General features: G+C 37.9%; 1 protein-coding gene across 1 annotated transcript in view; it reads left to right on the top strand.

Annotated features, from left to right (window-relative positions):
• Positions 1-3,090: 3,090 nt before the first annotated feature.
• The window catches only part of LOC139708855 (EF-hand domain-containing protein D2-like), a 30,858-nt gene continuing 18,209 nt past the window's right edge, over positions 3,091-15,739 (top strand). Inside the window, exon 1 of the mRNA XM_071620814.1 lies at positions 3,091-3,473. Within this exon, the coding sequence (XP_071476915.1) occupies positions 3,313-3,473 (161 nt within the window). The 5' untranslated portion in view covers positions 3,091-3,312. The remainder of the gene's footprint in view (positions 3,474-15,739) is intronic.

Raw genomic sequence — 15,739 nt, 5'->3', positions numbered from 1 at the left:
GGCGGATCCAGAGGGGGGCGCAACCGGCGCACGCCCCCCCCCCTTTAATTTTTGTTAAAAACAAAGAAAATAAAAAGAAAAAATGAAATGAAACCCGGAAGTGGCACCAGAAATATTAGTCACCCCCCCCCCCCTTTACAGAATTCCTGGATCCGCCCCTGAAACTGCAAAGTGAAGGTGAAGTGATTTGAATTTCAAGTGGCTATTATTTGCTGATAAATAGAGAGAATGAAGCTGAATACATGTAATGAAATCAGATATACATTTTTTAACAGGTTAAAGGGAGTTGAATATGATCAAAGTGAAGTGTAAATATTTCACCTCTGAATCTTTACACACATGCTTGTATGTTTTCAGTGCTCAAATGTAGCAACTGATGGTCAAAATTCCATGCTATTCCGTGCTGTCAATGAGAATGTTGAAAACGCTGCAACTTATCATCAGGACCTCATTCCAACAAGACTCCCAAAACACTTCCTCCAAAGCAGAGAGCTTATTCTTTACAACAAACACAATAGGATGTATTTTTGTAAACTTTACCAACATATTCTCTAAAGCTACCAACACTGTTTTTTTTCATTAATTGCAATTCGGGTTGAGGCTCACTGCAAAGCCGTCCACCAATGATTTGTGCTCTCCAGACAGGTCATTACTTTATTACGGGATGATCAATTTTACACATACTGTAGAGAAATCACTGTGCAAGCATCTTCGATATGAAATAAGCAAAACCTTGATGTAATGAAATGTACATAAATTCTAGTATATTTACATATTTGTGTCAATAGTGAATAGCTGTACAATAATGTAAATCCTATATTGAAAGTTTGTGATTTTTTTTTCATTGCGCACATTTTCGTAAGCAAAATATTTTGCTTGCTATATTGCGTTTTAGTGAGAAATATATATATACATTGTATATAGCATATTTGTGCATTATCAACAAATTATTGTGATGTAAAAATTCTTACAATAGATATGAAAGAAGACAATAAATCTCAAGTTTTTATGATGTTATCTGTTGGTCTGGAGTTATTTCAAACCCAAGTCACGTGTGGTATGATACAATGCAGACGTGGGACAGCTCAAGCTGCAGCCACAAATATCTTAATTTTGTTTTGAATTGTTTGCTAGATTCAAGACCCTGTGTCAAAGATATCTATATTTGTATTTGGTTGTAACAAAATTACAGTAGACTGCTTCATTAATTAGGAACCATAGCTCCATTTTTCAATTGCCTTTGCAACTACAAATTATACTTGTAGTCGAGCAATCACAAATTCATTCATCTGACATATATGAAATACTTTTATTTGCTAAGTGCTTCTGTGACAGTGTGTACTAGTAAGACCTAACACTTCATCTGAATAATGTGGGCAGGTGTTTGCCGCAAAATGAGACAATTTTTTTTTCTCAAAGATTTTGTCATTTAGTATAGGCCCTATGCTGTGACACATCCCACACTGAGTAGAACGAGCAGTGTGAAGGATTTTCTCATCAGGGTGGGGTTTTTATCCAGCATAGTTGATTCTCATATAAAAAAATGGAACACAATGGTATAAAAAAGTATCATATGTCACACGGACACGCACATACACACACACAACAACAACAACAACAAAATCCCTCATTGACAAGAAGAAAGAATAACAAAAAGCAAATTACAAGTACACTGGTAAGAATCTTTCCCCCCCCCCCAAAAAAAAAAAAAAAAAATCATGGTGAATAGAATATATGTTTCTCTGTCGAGAAAAAAAAAAAAATCTCCCTATGTATAAAACGTCTTAAATGACAGGAAACAGTACAAAAGAGAACAGGTCATTTGTTATTATTTGATGTTGTTATTTTTGATCATGTGCATGATTTCACATAATTGAAAGCATGAATTATTGAGGTAAACACATCATTGCAGGGTACATCAAAAATATTCATTACAAAGGCTACCTTATCGAACCTACATCTACAACAATCACCTACCTATAGGGACCACATCAATTTTTCCTTTGAGGTTTTTTTTTTTTTTTTTGTAGACAGGTTTTACTGTATATTGATATTTGCAATATATTTTCATATTCTAGTGTACCAAATTACACATGGAAACAAACTTTAAATTTTCATTTCAGTTGCACATTAAAGAGTATTAAAATCAAGAAAACTCCCAGGACACATTAATGTTCTAGCGATGGGGCCTTCTCTTGTATTGTTTGATCCATTCAAGTCAATTTTACTCTACAAAAGAAGATCTTTTTCTAAAGGATAATTGTTGAACTCACCTAAGTAAGCAAAATAGCCTTAGTTGCTCTTTCTCTGCATATGATTTTTTTTTTCTTTGACTCTGTTAACAAGAAGTGATTGGTATTTGATAAAAGGCTCCTTGAGCATTACATTTATAACTGCACATTTTACTACAGAACAGAATTGTGTGAACAGTGTTACAATTCCTTCTTTTCTAATTCTCTTGCAAATTTCTTGTTTGGTATAATCTCTATTCCCCCTCCCCCCCCCCCCCACGCTCTTTAGTCGCCTTGTTTAGTATTATCCCCTTTCCCCCTCCCCCTCCTCTCCAACCTCGTCAGTGCTTGACCCCGACTCTGTGACATGCTTACGACTCTCTTACCCCTCCCTTACCCCTACGCCTTGCCTACTCTTACCCCCACCCCTACCCGGCCCGTACCCCCTCAAAGTTGTCACGGAATATTTCAACCTGTGGATTCTTCTCATGTACACGAATATAAAGAAAGAGCACACATATTGCTTTATTTCCCTTGTGGCTCATACATGTGTAGGTCCTCTTCACATGTTCTTCAGTGTGTGGCTTCAATTTTCGTGTGCATTCCAGCAAAATAGGAGCGAGGGATTCCACTGATTCTGCTTCTTATTTGTCTACAATTACAAGACGTTGGCGTGTTCACTTTGGGTTTGCCAGCCGCGGCCGTACCCACGCATCACAGCCTGCGCTGGTGCATGCACTACACTATCAATGCTGTGCATTTGGCATTCATAAACCGGGAATCCGTGAACGGCGGTGATTTAGCTTTTAGTACACATCGCACGAGTAGTCTACTTCCTGATTGAGCGTTGTCTTGTGCTGTGGCGGTGGTTGAGCTACCTGGTAAGGGCGATAAGACCAGGGAAGTAGGGATATATTTCAGGAATATCCCAGTATTTTGTTCGCTGATGATCTATTCCAGCTTGTATTCTCTTCTCAGCTGTTCGCGGAGAGACTCCCCACTTTAAATTGCAATTTAATTGCAGAAGTCAGACCCGTTAACTGTCCGAAACAAGTGTCGGGGAGCGTCAAAATTTTTCAGCATGGCAACAGACGAGTTGGCACAGAAGTTAGCCCGCCGGGCGGACATCAACGAGGGGGAGGAAGTACCGAATGCCCACCGTGTTCAAGTTTTCAATCCATACACCGAATTCAAGGAATTCACGAGAAAACAGATCAAAGAATACGAGAAGAAATTCAAAACGTAAGTCATGCTCGAAGTGAGGAAGGGTTTTCATTTGAGTAAATGTTGTTTTTCAATTAAATGATCATCATTAGTCTCGAAGATGCAAGCTGCAGACTTGTGGTAAAATTGATTTTACGTAAGTTAATACACTTTCAGTCAAGTCACAGATAAAGTCACTTCTCAGTTGAGATCCTACCCTAGAAATTAATTACATGCATTGTTGTATGGAGTGGACGTGGCACAGCTTGGCCTGTTGTAGTATCAGTGTTGCGGATGGATTTGCTTGATTTCGTCTAACATCTAGAGGAAATGATTGACGAATGCCCTGTGGTTTGAACCATCGTATGTCAGTTATTTTGAAATTTTTACATTCTTTCTCTTCCATATCTCCAGGCGTACCTTCTCCAAACTTTCCATGATATGCCCCCATTCATACATGTGTGTATGCTACAACGTGTGTGTCACACACCAACACACTGCTATAGCTTCTGACCACCCGAGCATTGAGAATTAAGGGTTTCTGGGACGAACACTGCACTAGGGCTTTCTATAGCTCAGTCGGTAGAGCACCGGTCTAGCAATCCGGAGGTCTCGGGTTCGAATCCCGATGGAATCCCATTTTCTTTGCTCACTTTTCCACTCTTTCTGGTCAGTTTATTCTGTCTTTATTTGCTACAACACTTGTTAGAATTTCATGATGACATTTCGTACTGAAAATGTTTATTGTAATGTAAAACGAAAGAAAAAGTATAGCAACAGCTTGGATAAGCTACACTAGTTTCGTACTGGTTTTATTTTCATCAGTATGCACCCGTCGTCTAAAGTTTCATTTAAAGTAACGCAAAATGAAAGATGATTATCCTGCGATACAATCACAAAGATCCCAACTGTTAGGTTTTTTCAGTGTTTTGTACTTTTTTTTCATAAAAATACTACAGGTCTCATTGAAAAATTTTTATTTCTACCAAAAAAACCCCCCTTTTTAATCCTCAGGATAATGCAGTGCTGTTTTAAACAAGAGTGACGTTATCCCTGCAAACACCCTCTTGCAGAAATAGAAACTCTGTGGGACATGCATTATTGAGACTGTGTATGATTTCATTGATCATAGTTTTACTGTCGCACAGGTCTGTACAATTTATCGCAGTGTTTTGCTTCTCAGCCCACACAGTCGTACTCGATGTGAACAGAGTCATTTTACTTCAAGGAAAGATAACCAGCAAAAATATGATACAGCAAGAGAGACTGTATCTTCTCGTACCAGCATAGATTTGCTTGCCGGATTTAGTAAACAAGATACGACTACAGAGTACATGTAGTTCTAAGCAGTGAAAGAGAGAGACACACACATACACACAGACGAACAGACAGACAGACAGACAGACAGACAGACAGAGTGAGAGAGGAAGCATTATGTTTGTTACACCACTTGAAAAGGCATAGAAAACTACCAAGAGGACAACATCCTATTAAAAAGGCTAGAAATAGAAATCTCTCAGGCAGCTATTTTACCATTAGGCCAAGAAAAACAGGAACTTGTAGAGCGACATTGTTTGTTTGAGTGGGTGGCTTTTGCAGGGTACGCTTCTGATTACAGCTTTGACTTTTGATGGTTATTTAGTTGATTGTTTCCAATGGTTGCCAGAGGTCTTAAATTGGCCTCGTGACCAAGATGCCTAGTATTTCAGACAAACTCCAGGGTACCAAAGTATCAGTTACCTTGTGGCCCAGGGTAACAAAAAGGGAGTACCAAACTGTAACAAAAATTAGTACTGTAAAGATTTTTGCAGCATGAAATTTTTGCAAATTGCACTAGCATTCGGTGTTGATGAGAACTTTTGGGTGCATTTTAGTTTCACGAATCTTTGCTGTCACGCAATTTGTGAAATTAAAATGCACATGACCACTTCTGGTTCTGCATATTTGTTTTATACATGTATCAACTGTACTGGTAATATTTTAGATTTGCCCAATTAGTATGATAAACATTTTACTCATGTATGAAATCCAAAGATTGTTAATTACAAATTACATGTTATCACTTTCGACAAGCTATAGTTGTAGCTAGACTAGGATGTCTAAAGTTTCAAATTTTTTCCATGCTACCACAGAATGATAAAATGATGATCAGTATTAATCATTCTGTGGGGCAGCCATAACATGGAATGTCATCAGTTTTTAATGGGGTAGAGCTGTATCTCATTTCTATACCCTGTGAGAGATGTCTAAAAAACAAAGCAGTTGTATTAGACTATGGATCTGTCTGAAAATGAAAACTATATTGACTCTTCTTGGGAGGAGGGGATAAGATATTGTTCCTATTACGAAGTGTGTTTATTCATTTGATTGCTAGATTTGAGGTTATTACGTTCTGTACATGATTAGGTATATTTGCTGTGCTCCATGAAAAGAGTACAAACAAAACAGTAATCAAATAGATTCAGTGCTCCAGTGACAAAAGGAATGTGTTTATACTGGCAATATTTAAACAAATAAAACTTCCATTTTTCCCCTTCTGAGTTGAATAAATTTACAATTTTAGAGTTGAAAAAAAAATTGACTAGTACATGCTATTTAGATTAGATGGACTAAATTCATTATGCTGTGCACTTTTGGAAAAGACATGCACCGTAGCAGTACAATTTCGATGAAAAGGTAGCATGAAGCAATAATAGTGCACATTGAATGGTCCAGGGAAAATCCCTGTCTCGTCATGCATGATTGCTTGGTACATACAGTGTAGACACGTTACCCTGACTATTGTAGCTCAGTCACCATTGAAAGTGAAGAGTTCAGTACACTCAGATTGTTTGCTAAGTTTGTGTAAACCTAACCTACTTCTCGTCGTCTGATGGGGAAATAAAGCTAAATATTTCCAACATGTTATTGTTTCTGTATGTGTGTGTGTGTGTGTGAGAGAGAGAGAGAGAGAGAGAGGGGGGGGGGGGAGTATGGTAGTTTCCCTAGCCTGAAATATGTTTGCTTCATGATTTTGTGAATGTTCATTTTGACTCCTTGTTTATACTCAGTACTGGCTACTAGATTTTTTTTTTTAATCATTGCATTTTTATACATAGCTTGTACATGCTGTGTACCACTGTGTACCATTGTATGCCTTTATTTTCTGTCTAGGCATTGTGCAGATGAGAGAGAAAAAAAAGAAGATCTACATTTTGTATGTTAATGATGTGTATAGCACAAGCAAATACTGCATTTTAGTCTAACCATAAACATCGCAGACCTTAATATTGAACAACCTTAGGTCAGTATCATAAATTGTGCAAATTCTTTTTTTCCCCCAAATATATTCAGTTGGTTCTAGGAGTGTTGACTGACAAAATTCATGCACATATAGTGCAGCTCGTATCACCAGCCAAGTAGGATCTTATCAGCGTGGGGACAAGACTTTGCTCACATAACCAATGTCATGAACTAGAAATTTTACGAAGCTTGTCTGGCCTTTCCAATAGCAATGCATTGATCCATGCAGTTCATTACATGGAAGTTGCTATAATACAGACTACACAAACCGAGATTTAGCAGTCCAGTTTTACCATTTGATGACACAATATTGCTATAGAGGTGTTTTGAGACAGATATAGGCCTATTGTTTTCATTTTGTCCATGAATCACATGCCAAAATGAACTTAAATTATATGACTGCTGTTTAATAGCAAATGTGAATTTTTTTATTCAAGTCTGTGATGTAATTTATGCATTTATATGCTGGTACGTACGACTACATGTATCTGACAAAAGGAAAATACTGTTTTTTAGTTTTAAACAAACATCACATACAATGTACAATGTATTTGCAATAAACCCTTTGTAGTGTGGTTTTTTTTCTCAATTTACTGAGTGCAATGTGCAGTTCATGTAGACCTACATATTAGGCATACAACATTGCTCGACTGCATTTGTACAGTGTGTAAATTCTCATGTGTCTTTTAATGATATACTCTGGTATGGTTATTGTAAGGGGAGGGGGGGGGGGGGTGAGATTTTCACCCGGAAAACTGGTAGGGCTACCATTGTTGCTACGTTGTGCTGTAATCTTTGGGGCCAAAAGCTGTTATTCAAGAAGAATGACTGTAGCTGATTAGGAAAGAGAACTCAATGCACAATGGAAGTTAGGTGAAGGCCTTCCTGGTTAGTTTTTACCCTGCTCTTTTCCTTTTTTAACCCGTTGAGGACGGACAGATTTTGCTGTAACACGCATTTCCCATAGACACCTGCCCGAGTATTCTCGGGACTCGTCTTCAGCGGGTTAAAAACAAGGTAGTGACTGGACTGATAATCTGCGTTTTCTTACTGCATCAAACAATGTTATTTATTCTATCCAAATATACACTTATAATGAGTTGGCATTCCATTGTTGATGCTAGAAGAATGTGTAATCACCAAATTTTGTGAATTCATTTGTATTAAATTTCTGTAGTCAGTCATGAAGCATCTGTGTATCCTCTATGGATATATAGTAAACATGACCATCTCTCTACTTTTTCGTCAACTGCTATACAACAATTGTAACTTGCCCATTTTAGAATAGTAAAGAGTAGGATTGCCCACTCCATTCCCAGGGTCTTAATAAATGATACTGCACATACTGTACATACGCCATATGCTATAATCGGGAGTCCAATTTATCACGAATTGGGACTCTCAAAAAATATTGCGTGTGGTTAAATTCCTGGATGGCAAGATATATATACACATCAATATGCACACCGGTTTGCATTCATGTCAGGATCAGATTTAGTACTTTCCTACGGTGATCCACTTATTTTAAAATGTGGAAATAGCTGACTTGCAAAATTTGTGAAGAACCCTGCGAAGTAGCATCACAACAAGAGGCTGCTAGTTACTGTAAACGTCAATATTTTTGCGCGATTAATTTTTCGCGCTGAGCGGCTCGAAAACATATTCGCGGGTTCTTAAATTCGCGCTCGGCAGCGGGTTAATACACAGTCGCTGTTTTCATCCAGCGATGCCAGCGTACGATAAGCGACGTAGCGAGCGGCGCGAGTGTGAGTACAAGCGCTCAACTACGTAGTACATGTATTTTACTCGATACATGTTCTGTAGGACTAGTACTGTATTAGCGGGGATGTAGCACACCAATCGGCCGTGGGCTCGGTGCGTGCGGTGCGTGCGATGATACTGCTACTGAGTATATGCGTAAACATGTCTGTACTACGTAGCAGTATCATCGACGAAGCGCACCAGGCCGTTCAAAATGTGCATAGAAAATTGCGAAGATATATTCGGGCGTTTTTGAATTCGCGGTAGCCGAATGTAGCGCGAAATCCGCGAAAATTAATGTACCGCGAAAATTTCCACGTTTACACTACTGTAATAGCTCTAGATACATTCTAAAAAAGAAAAGAAAAGAAAAGAAAATCCAGTCGAACAACTTGGAACTCAGACAACATTGTGTGTACCTCACTGGTCCACATACATGTACTACAATAGGTAATTTCACAGATTTGCAAAGCTGCATGTACTTGAATGCTATGGAGGAAGTACACATACCTGACAAAGATTTTAAGATAAGCAATGCTGACACATCGTCCATCATATCAGTGAATAAACAGATGAAATCTTTCAAGTCATGTTTCAAGTAACAAGGAAGTTAGAAACATTTGACTACATGGTGTCGAGTGTGGATACCATTGTGGTCACTCATAATGAAAGTCTGAAGTCATGTAATCTGAACACTGTGTTCTGAAGGGCCTTCCTGCTGCACTTCATCTTTTGTAACCTAAAAGTTCTCTTTTCACAATGTGAGAGGAAGTGACTTGAAACTTTTGAGGCATTTTAAAACCAACATTTCCTCCCACTGTCCCCACAAAAAAAAAAAATAAATAGATGAAATAAAATATAAAGAGAAAAAAAAAGAATGTGGGCACAATGTATCTTTGGATTCCCATCCTACAAAATTTGTAGCTAGGTTTAAATTGTCCTGGCTACGATGTAGACAGTCTGGTGCTGAGATTGAAATATATTATCGATGCAGTCACTTTATATAGTACTATCAATTTTCCTATCAGGGAATGCATTAACTCGTTGCTACCGAGATTACTTGAATTCCCATTGCTACAAAACAGGGGGCACCCGGTTCCCATAGACAACGGGTTAAAATATTATTGTGTTGGTGAGCACTACGTCGACTGTCACACATGCTGTAGTATGCGCAATTGTATTAAACACAAAAACACCAAAAAATGCATTCTGTACAAAGGCTTTTCAAATCCCATTTCTCAAGTTGTTGCGTTTATCATATTTATCTCGAGTCAAGAGGGAGGTCTTTTCAAAGCGCAGCTCCATTACGCAGTTTGACCCGACGAGCAAAGATTTGTAGTAGTTGGCAGTGGTTGGCGTGGGCAGGCCCAAGCTAAAAATGCATTTCAAAATAAGTTGCAAATAATCTCCACAGAAATGCATTTCTGGCTCATATTCATAGATCTGCTTTATGACAAACAACCAGCATGCAATTTTGCGGGTGATGTTTTTGATGGGTTTGTACACGTTGTAGGCCTACACCTAGCACCCTGGATTCATGCATACCCCTGTAACTTTCATTAGAGGGTAAAGTCACCTTTATGAAATCTGAAATTTCTCGTAAAATTGAAATCACATTTTGCAAATTGCTCAAAATTATACTTCGATTTCTAGGTGTCTTGACTCCAGCAGCCTGTGATACCTAGCTGGAATTATTCTACAGTCTCTCTCTCGAAAAAAAAGGAAGAAAAAAAAAGAAAGAAAAAGAAGTGAGTGCAACATGTCTATTAAAGACATTAATGCCTGGAGAATTTCAGAAGGTCCCTTGTCTAAGAAGTTTTGGAGCCTGTACGCAGAGATTCCCTCTTCTGACTTCAGCTTGACATTTTTTTTTTTAAATCTTTGGGGAAACTCCCTAAATTTTCTGGATTTCAGGAGGGGACATTCAACCAATCTGTCCTTATTCTGAAAGTTTGACCAATTCCTGTAGTAGGAACACACTGTTACTGTGAGTGATATCCTGTGCTTGGAAGGAATTGATAATGCTGTCTTATCTTTCTGTACAAACACTGGTTGCATTTAATTGAGCAGAAATCAGAAAGAGGAAGTTGACAGGGCATAAATATTGAAAGCCCTTTTCCACAGTGAGGCTTTTTCTTTTGAAAGCTTTCTTCACCTCAGCAATGTACACACAGTGTACTTTCAACTCCAAACATGTAAAGTGGAATTATATCACAGATTCTGTGACCAGTGGTATTGTAGTTGTACACCCATTGTTGAGAGAAGTTGCTCCCATATGCCTGATTATCTTCTACATGTACTTCTTTTTCTTCTTCTGAGAGTCTTGTTGCTGAGAGTCAACCAACAGTTGTAAGCGTAGTGTTGGTGTACTCTTGGACTGTTGTCAGGCCGATCTCTGATATTCTTCAAATTCGAATAGCTTTCTGATGTGTTTATAGTCTGTTATCAGAGGCACTTTCCAATCAAAACTTCAATTCCTCTTCAGTCTATGTTATCTTTCCTCGCAACATTGTGATAAGGATATAGAAGAACTTTGGGAAAAAAACAGGAAACATGGCATCTAAATTCATCTGACTTTCCATGTCAATTTAGATTCAATTCTCCCTTCCAAAAGAACAAACTTAACTAACCAAAATGATGGTGCTTGATACTTTCGTTAAGCCCTCCAGTGCAAAACTCGTAAGTTCTGTGTCCAGTACCAAAATGATTTTCTACACAATAGTATTTAATTTGTATGACATCTACTTTTTTCCCTGCTCAGATGTGTTAAGAGAGGAAGTTTGCGAAGCTTTATATAAATTGCTGGTGCCCCGCTGAACGAAATTCAAACATCTACCAGCAAACAGCTGTAGTAAGATAAAAGAACTTTATGCCATGTGGACCATGTTGTTATCTGACTATTCCTACCACATCATTTCCTTCTCCACCATGATCCGTCTTCCTCTTTACCTCAAATTACTTTTGACTTCTGGTATGACCAGATTATCCTCAGGGACAGAAAGTATCAATTTCTCTGTAGAGATTTGATAAGAGCAGGGAGGTGGAAAGAAAGATCTTTCTTTCCACCTCCATGATAAGAGTCACTTTTATGTCTGCACCCCTGTAGTGAGGTTTTGAATCTATTATTCTTCCTCATTCACTTTTCAGAGCTAAAGATAAAATAAAAATTACTATCTTAATTTTGTTTTGAATTGTTGGAAAAAAGATGCACAGAGCATTTTCTTCTTTTATCTATTTTTGGAGTTATGTACTTTCTTGATTTGTCTGTTGTTAGTAGGATAGGGAAATGAGGCTTATCTTTACAATTCCAGAAGGTCTATTTTCGTTTGTTTGTTGTCTTTCTTTTGAAATTCATCTGCATCTCTGTCAATTCTATTACTAGCATGACCTATGTAGATGAACATGAGGTAGATGGTTGAAGCAGGCAGGCTGTTGTGGAGAGAGATGTCTCTATCCCAGATGTTTTCCTCTCCCCCTCATCATCCAACCAGCCATCCGTACTCCCCCTCTCTCCTCTCTCTCCTTTCTCCTCCCCCCCCCCCCCCCCCACTGACACACACTCCACACACACGCTCCATCCGATCAATTTTCTCCATCTAATTTTGTTTTTCTGTTCATCTCTTCCCCTCATCAACACACATCCAGTATATCTGCACATCTTTCATCTCTATTCCAACTGCTAATCGTTCCAGAGCCTCATTTTGTCTAGCCTGTGAAGCAGCAGCTGTGGGAGTGAGAATAGTATGGCAGTGTGGCGTGAGGACAGTGTATAGTAGGATACAGCCTTGTGGAAGGAGGACAAATGGGGATTGACACATTTGGTGTGAAAAGTCTGTTAGAATGTCAATAGATGTCTGTTTGTTATTGAACCCTTGTCACATCAATATTTTTAGAACTTGTCCCATTACTCTTATTTCTATCTCTCCAGTACATAAAGAAAAAGAAATAAAATATTTTATTCTCCTGGACATACTGTAGGGTGTAATTTTGCAACAAGACATTGTAATGAGAAATTGATCTACAAGTGTAATGACATCGCAAGCTACACTGTATAATGTAAATATGAAAGATTATACTCAGTATGATATGGATAGTGATGTAGGTCATATGAGGTCAAAGTTCAGTGAACCTGACAGCATGGGGGCACAGCAGGTGTAGTCAGCCCCACCCTTCAGGGACCAGTGTGTTAGTATCTGGTGTGGGTGTGAGGGGCTGATGTTTGCCATAGGCTGACAGCTCTCAACAGTGGACATGAGAATAATATGGGGTGATCCAGTCTTGATGTGCTGGCTTACATTGTTTAAAGGCAAATTTTGAGAGGCATACATGTACTTGTGCATGATGTGTTATGGGAATATGTAGGCTATTATATCGTAATGGCATCCGCCTGCTTTCTATGAGGTGACATATGAAAGGAATTAAAGGACAAGTTCCTTCATAAACATAAGGATTGAGAGAATGCAGCAATATTAGTGGAACACATCAGTGAAAGTTTGAGGAAAATTGGACAATCGATGCAAAAGTTATGAATTTTTCAAATTTTTGTGTTGGAACCGCTGGATGAGGAGACTACTATAGCTTATGAGTCATATGCGTACAACAGTATAAAGAAAATGTAAAGAAAATGTAACATATTTTCACTTTTTTCGCATAACAAAAGAACACTTGACTTGCCTCTTTCTAAGGGCAGGGGGAATAATATTACCCATAACATATGTCGGTAACGAGTCAAGGGAATGTGTACTTTTTTCAAAAGATGAAATTTTGTGAAAATCTCTTTATATTTTCCTTATATTGTTGTACGCATGTGACATCTAAGTTATTCATACACTGTAGTAGTCTTCTCATCCAGCGGTTACTGCACAAAAACTTTAAAAATTCATAAATTTGAACGGATTGTCCGATTTTCCTCAAACTTTCAATGATGTGTTCTACTACTATTGCTACATTCTCTCAATCCTTATGTTTATGAAGGTGGACTTGTCCTTTAACACATAAAATCATATCCACACATGTAATTTGTACAATGTACATCGCGTAGTAGTTTTGCCCCATCTATTAGACAGTGGTTTCACTTAAAAATATTATTCACAGAGATGCGCGCAAGTAGTAACTACATCTTATGAATCATTTGTCAATTTATCTGAGAACCAGATTTTGGTTTTACCAACTAAGATTGAAATTGATTGAGATTAATTAGGCTTTAATAGAAAGATTCTTGACAAAAAGCTAAAGATTATATTCATATTACAGTCGAGGAAATCACAAAATATGTGCTACAGTATTAAATACATGTATACATCAAAAAGAAAATTACAGATCATGAGCATCATTTGGCATATCAGCACAGAGTAGAGGTTGTTCTACAATTGTAATATATTCACTGGTGCCAACTGATAGATTTAACTGTCTATAAATAGTTGTGATTTATTCGAGTCCAATCATTTCCTGCACTTGCCAGTAACAGAGAAGAAAACCTGTTTTTAAAGCATCGTCTTTCATCTGCAAACTTTCAATGAGGGTTTTGGACTGAAGACTAATACTCTACATCCACCAGTGAGAATTCAATATTTGATACATCTCAATGGCTTTATAATGTGGAGAAAATGTAAATTTGGAATTCCATCTTAGGATAACATGTTTATACAGTGTAAGCATCTCTTACCTCATGGTATGCACAGTAGATAAAACTGTAGTGTTTGCCTTCCCACAGGTTCACTTTAAGATGTATCCATATTCCAAAAGAGTTAAACCTCAAAGCTATTGTAGGCCTACCTCTTTTGTATTTCTGCTTTTTATTTCTGATTGTCCGTATTGTTTTTCGTATATTTCATCAGTTTTTTCTATATCTTATTTCTTTCTTCATTTTGCAAATTTGTTTTGTTTGGCATGCTTGTTCTTCTTTTGCATTCACCAAAATGTCAGTCAGATATCACTGACATCAAAGAATCGATTCATTTCATTGATTTTGAATCATCAGTGCCGATGACTCCAGCCTGATTTACTGGGACAACTACATAATCTTTTTATGATGGACAGTCTCAATCAATCGAGGCTCATAAACATTGTGTGCATTGTATTAAAGACAAGTATATGTTGTTTGCATTAAACTCACATTGAAACTGAATCTCCTTCATTTAAAAGCTAAAACATAGTTCTCAGAAGGGCTCAAAATTCATCTTCCACCATCTGGAATTTGCTTGCAATATATCGGAATGCTCTACCAAGAAACTTGTCTGGCTGACGCAATTCGCCAGGATAGCGAGTTGTGTTTGTCCATTTTGAGATCAAAAGTGTGATATGATAAAGGTCGGTATATCCAAGCGCCCTCCCCATTCAAAAGTGGGAAGGTACAAAGAATGTTACTAGTGATGATCAAATGTGCCCTTGCTGTACTTTTAAATCACATACAATTGTACAGGTATAAAAAAAACAAGCTGTGAGTGAGATTCACTCTCATGAGATGGATACTGCTATGGCCTGATACATGTATGTTGTAATCTACAGTATGTACATGTGTACAATGTAATAGATTATAAAACAGCCTGTACTACTGTAGCAACCACGATCGGGAATGCTCTTAGATTGTAATACTTCCAGTATACCTTTTTAGGCAATATTTCGCAGTCTCATCCTTATCCAGTTGAAATTGTGTTGTAATATAGAGATACAGTATTTCACATATTTCTTCGGAAATGCATGTTTGTTTTCATTTTAGAGTAAATATTGACAGTTTCTGCACCCATCATACATTTTACCTTCAATGCACAGTCAAGTTAATTCAATGATGCTACATGTATTTCTACTCCATCATTCTCTCTTCAGAAAGAATGTGAGAATAGATTGCTATCTTTCTGAAGTCTCCTGGTTCACCATCAGAGGTCATCCCATCAATCAGCTTTCTTTCAAACACACTCATTCCAGTCACACATTTCTCCATAGCTTGTCACTGGCCACCGGTGAACTTCCTTCATTCTGTCTGCCATCTCCTCCTCCTCCTCCTCTTTCTTCCTAGCCTTTTTACAAGGCCCTCTTGCTGTATGATGGCTATAATGGGTGAGAGAAGTGACCCCAGTCGAAGACCTTTTGAGATAGATATTCTTTGCAAATTATTATTCATAACTGCAGAAACTACTGACTAATCATATGGGTTCCAGTCGACCAGTGGAACTGCATGCCACCCACATCCTCCATCTTGGCATTGTCCAGCATGCCGATTGGTCAATAATTGTTACCAAACTTTGGTAGCAAAATTGGTAATT

This window comes from Diadema antillarum, unplaced genomic scaffold (genome assembly GCF_040938485.1).
Source record: "Diadema antillarum isolate AM-2024a unplaced genomic scaffold, OU_Dant_1.0 seq00001377_RagTag, whole genome shotgun sequence".
NCBI classification, from domain to species: domain Eukaryota; kingdom Metazoa; phylum Echinodermata; class Echinoidea; order Diadematoida; family Diadematidae; genus Diadema; species Diadema antillarum.
Note: the sequence above shows the minus strand (reverse complement) of the source record. Positions and strands in the feature narration are given on the sequence as shown.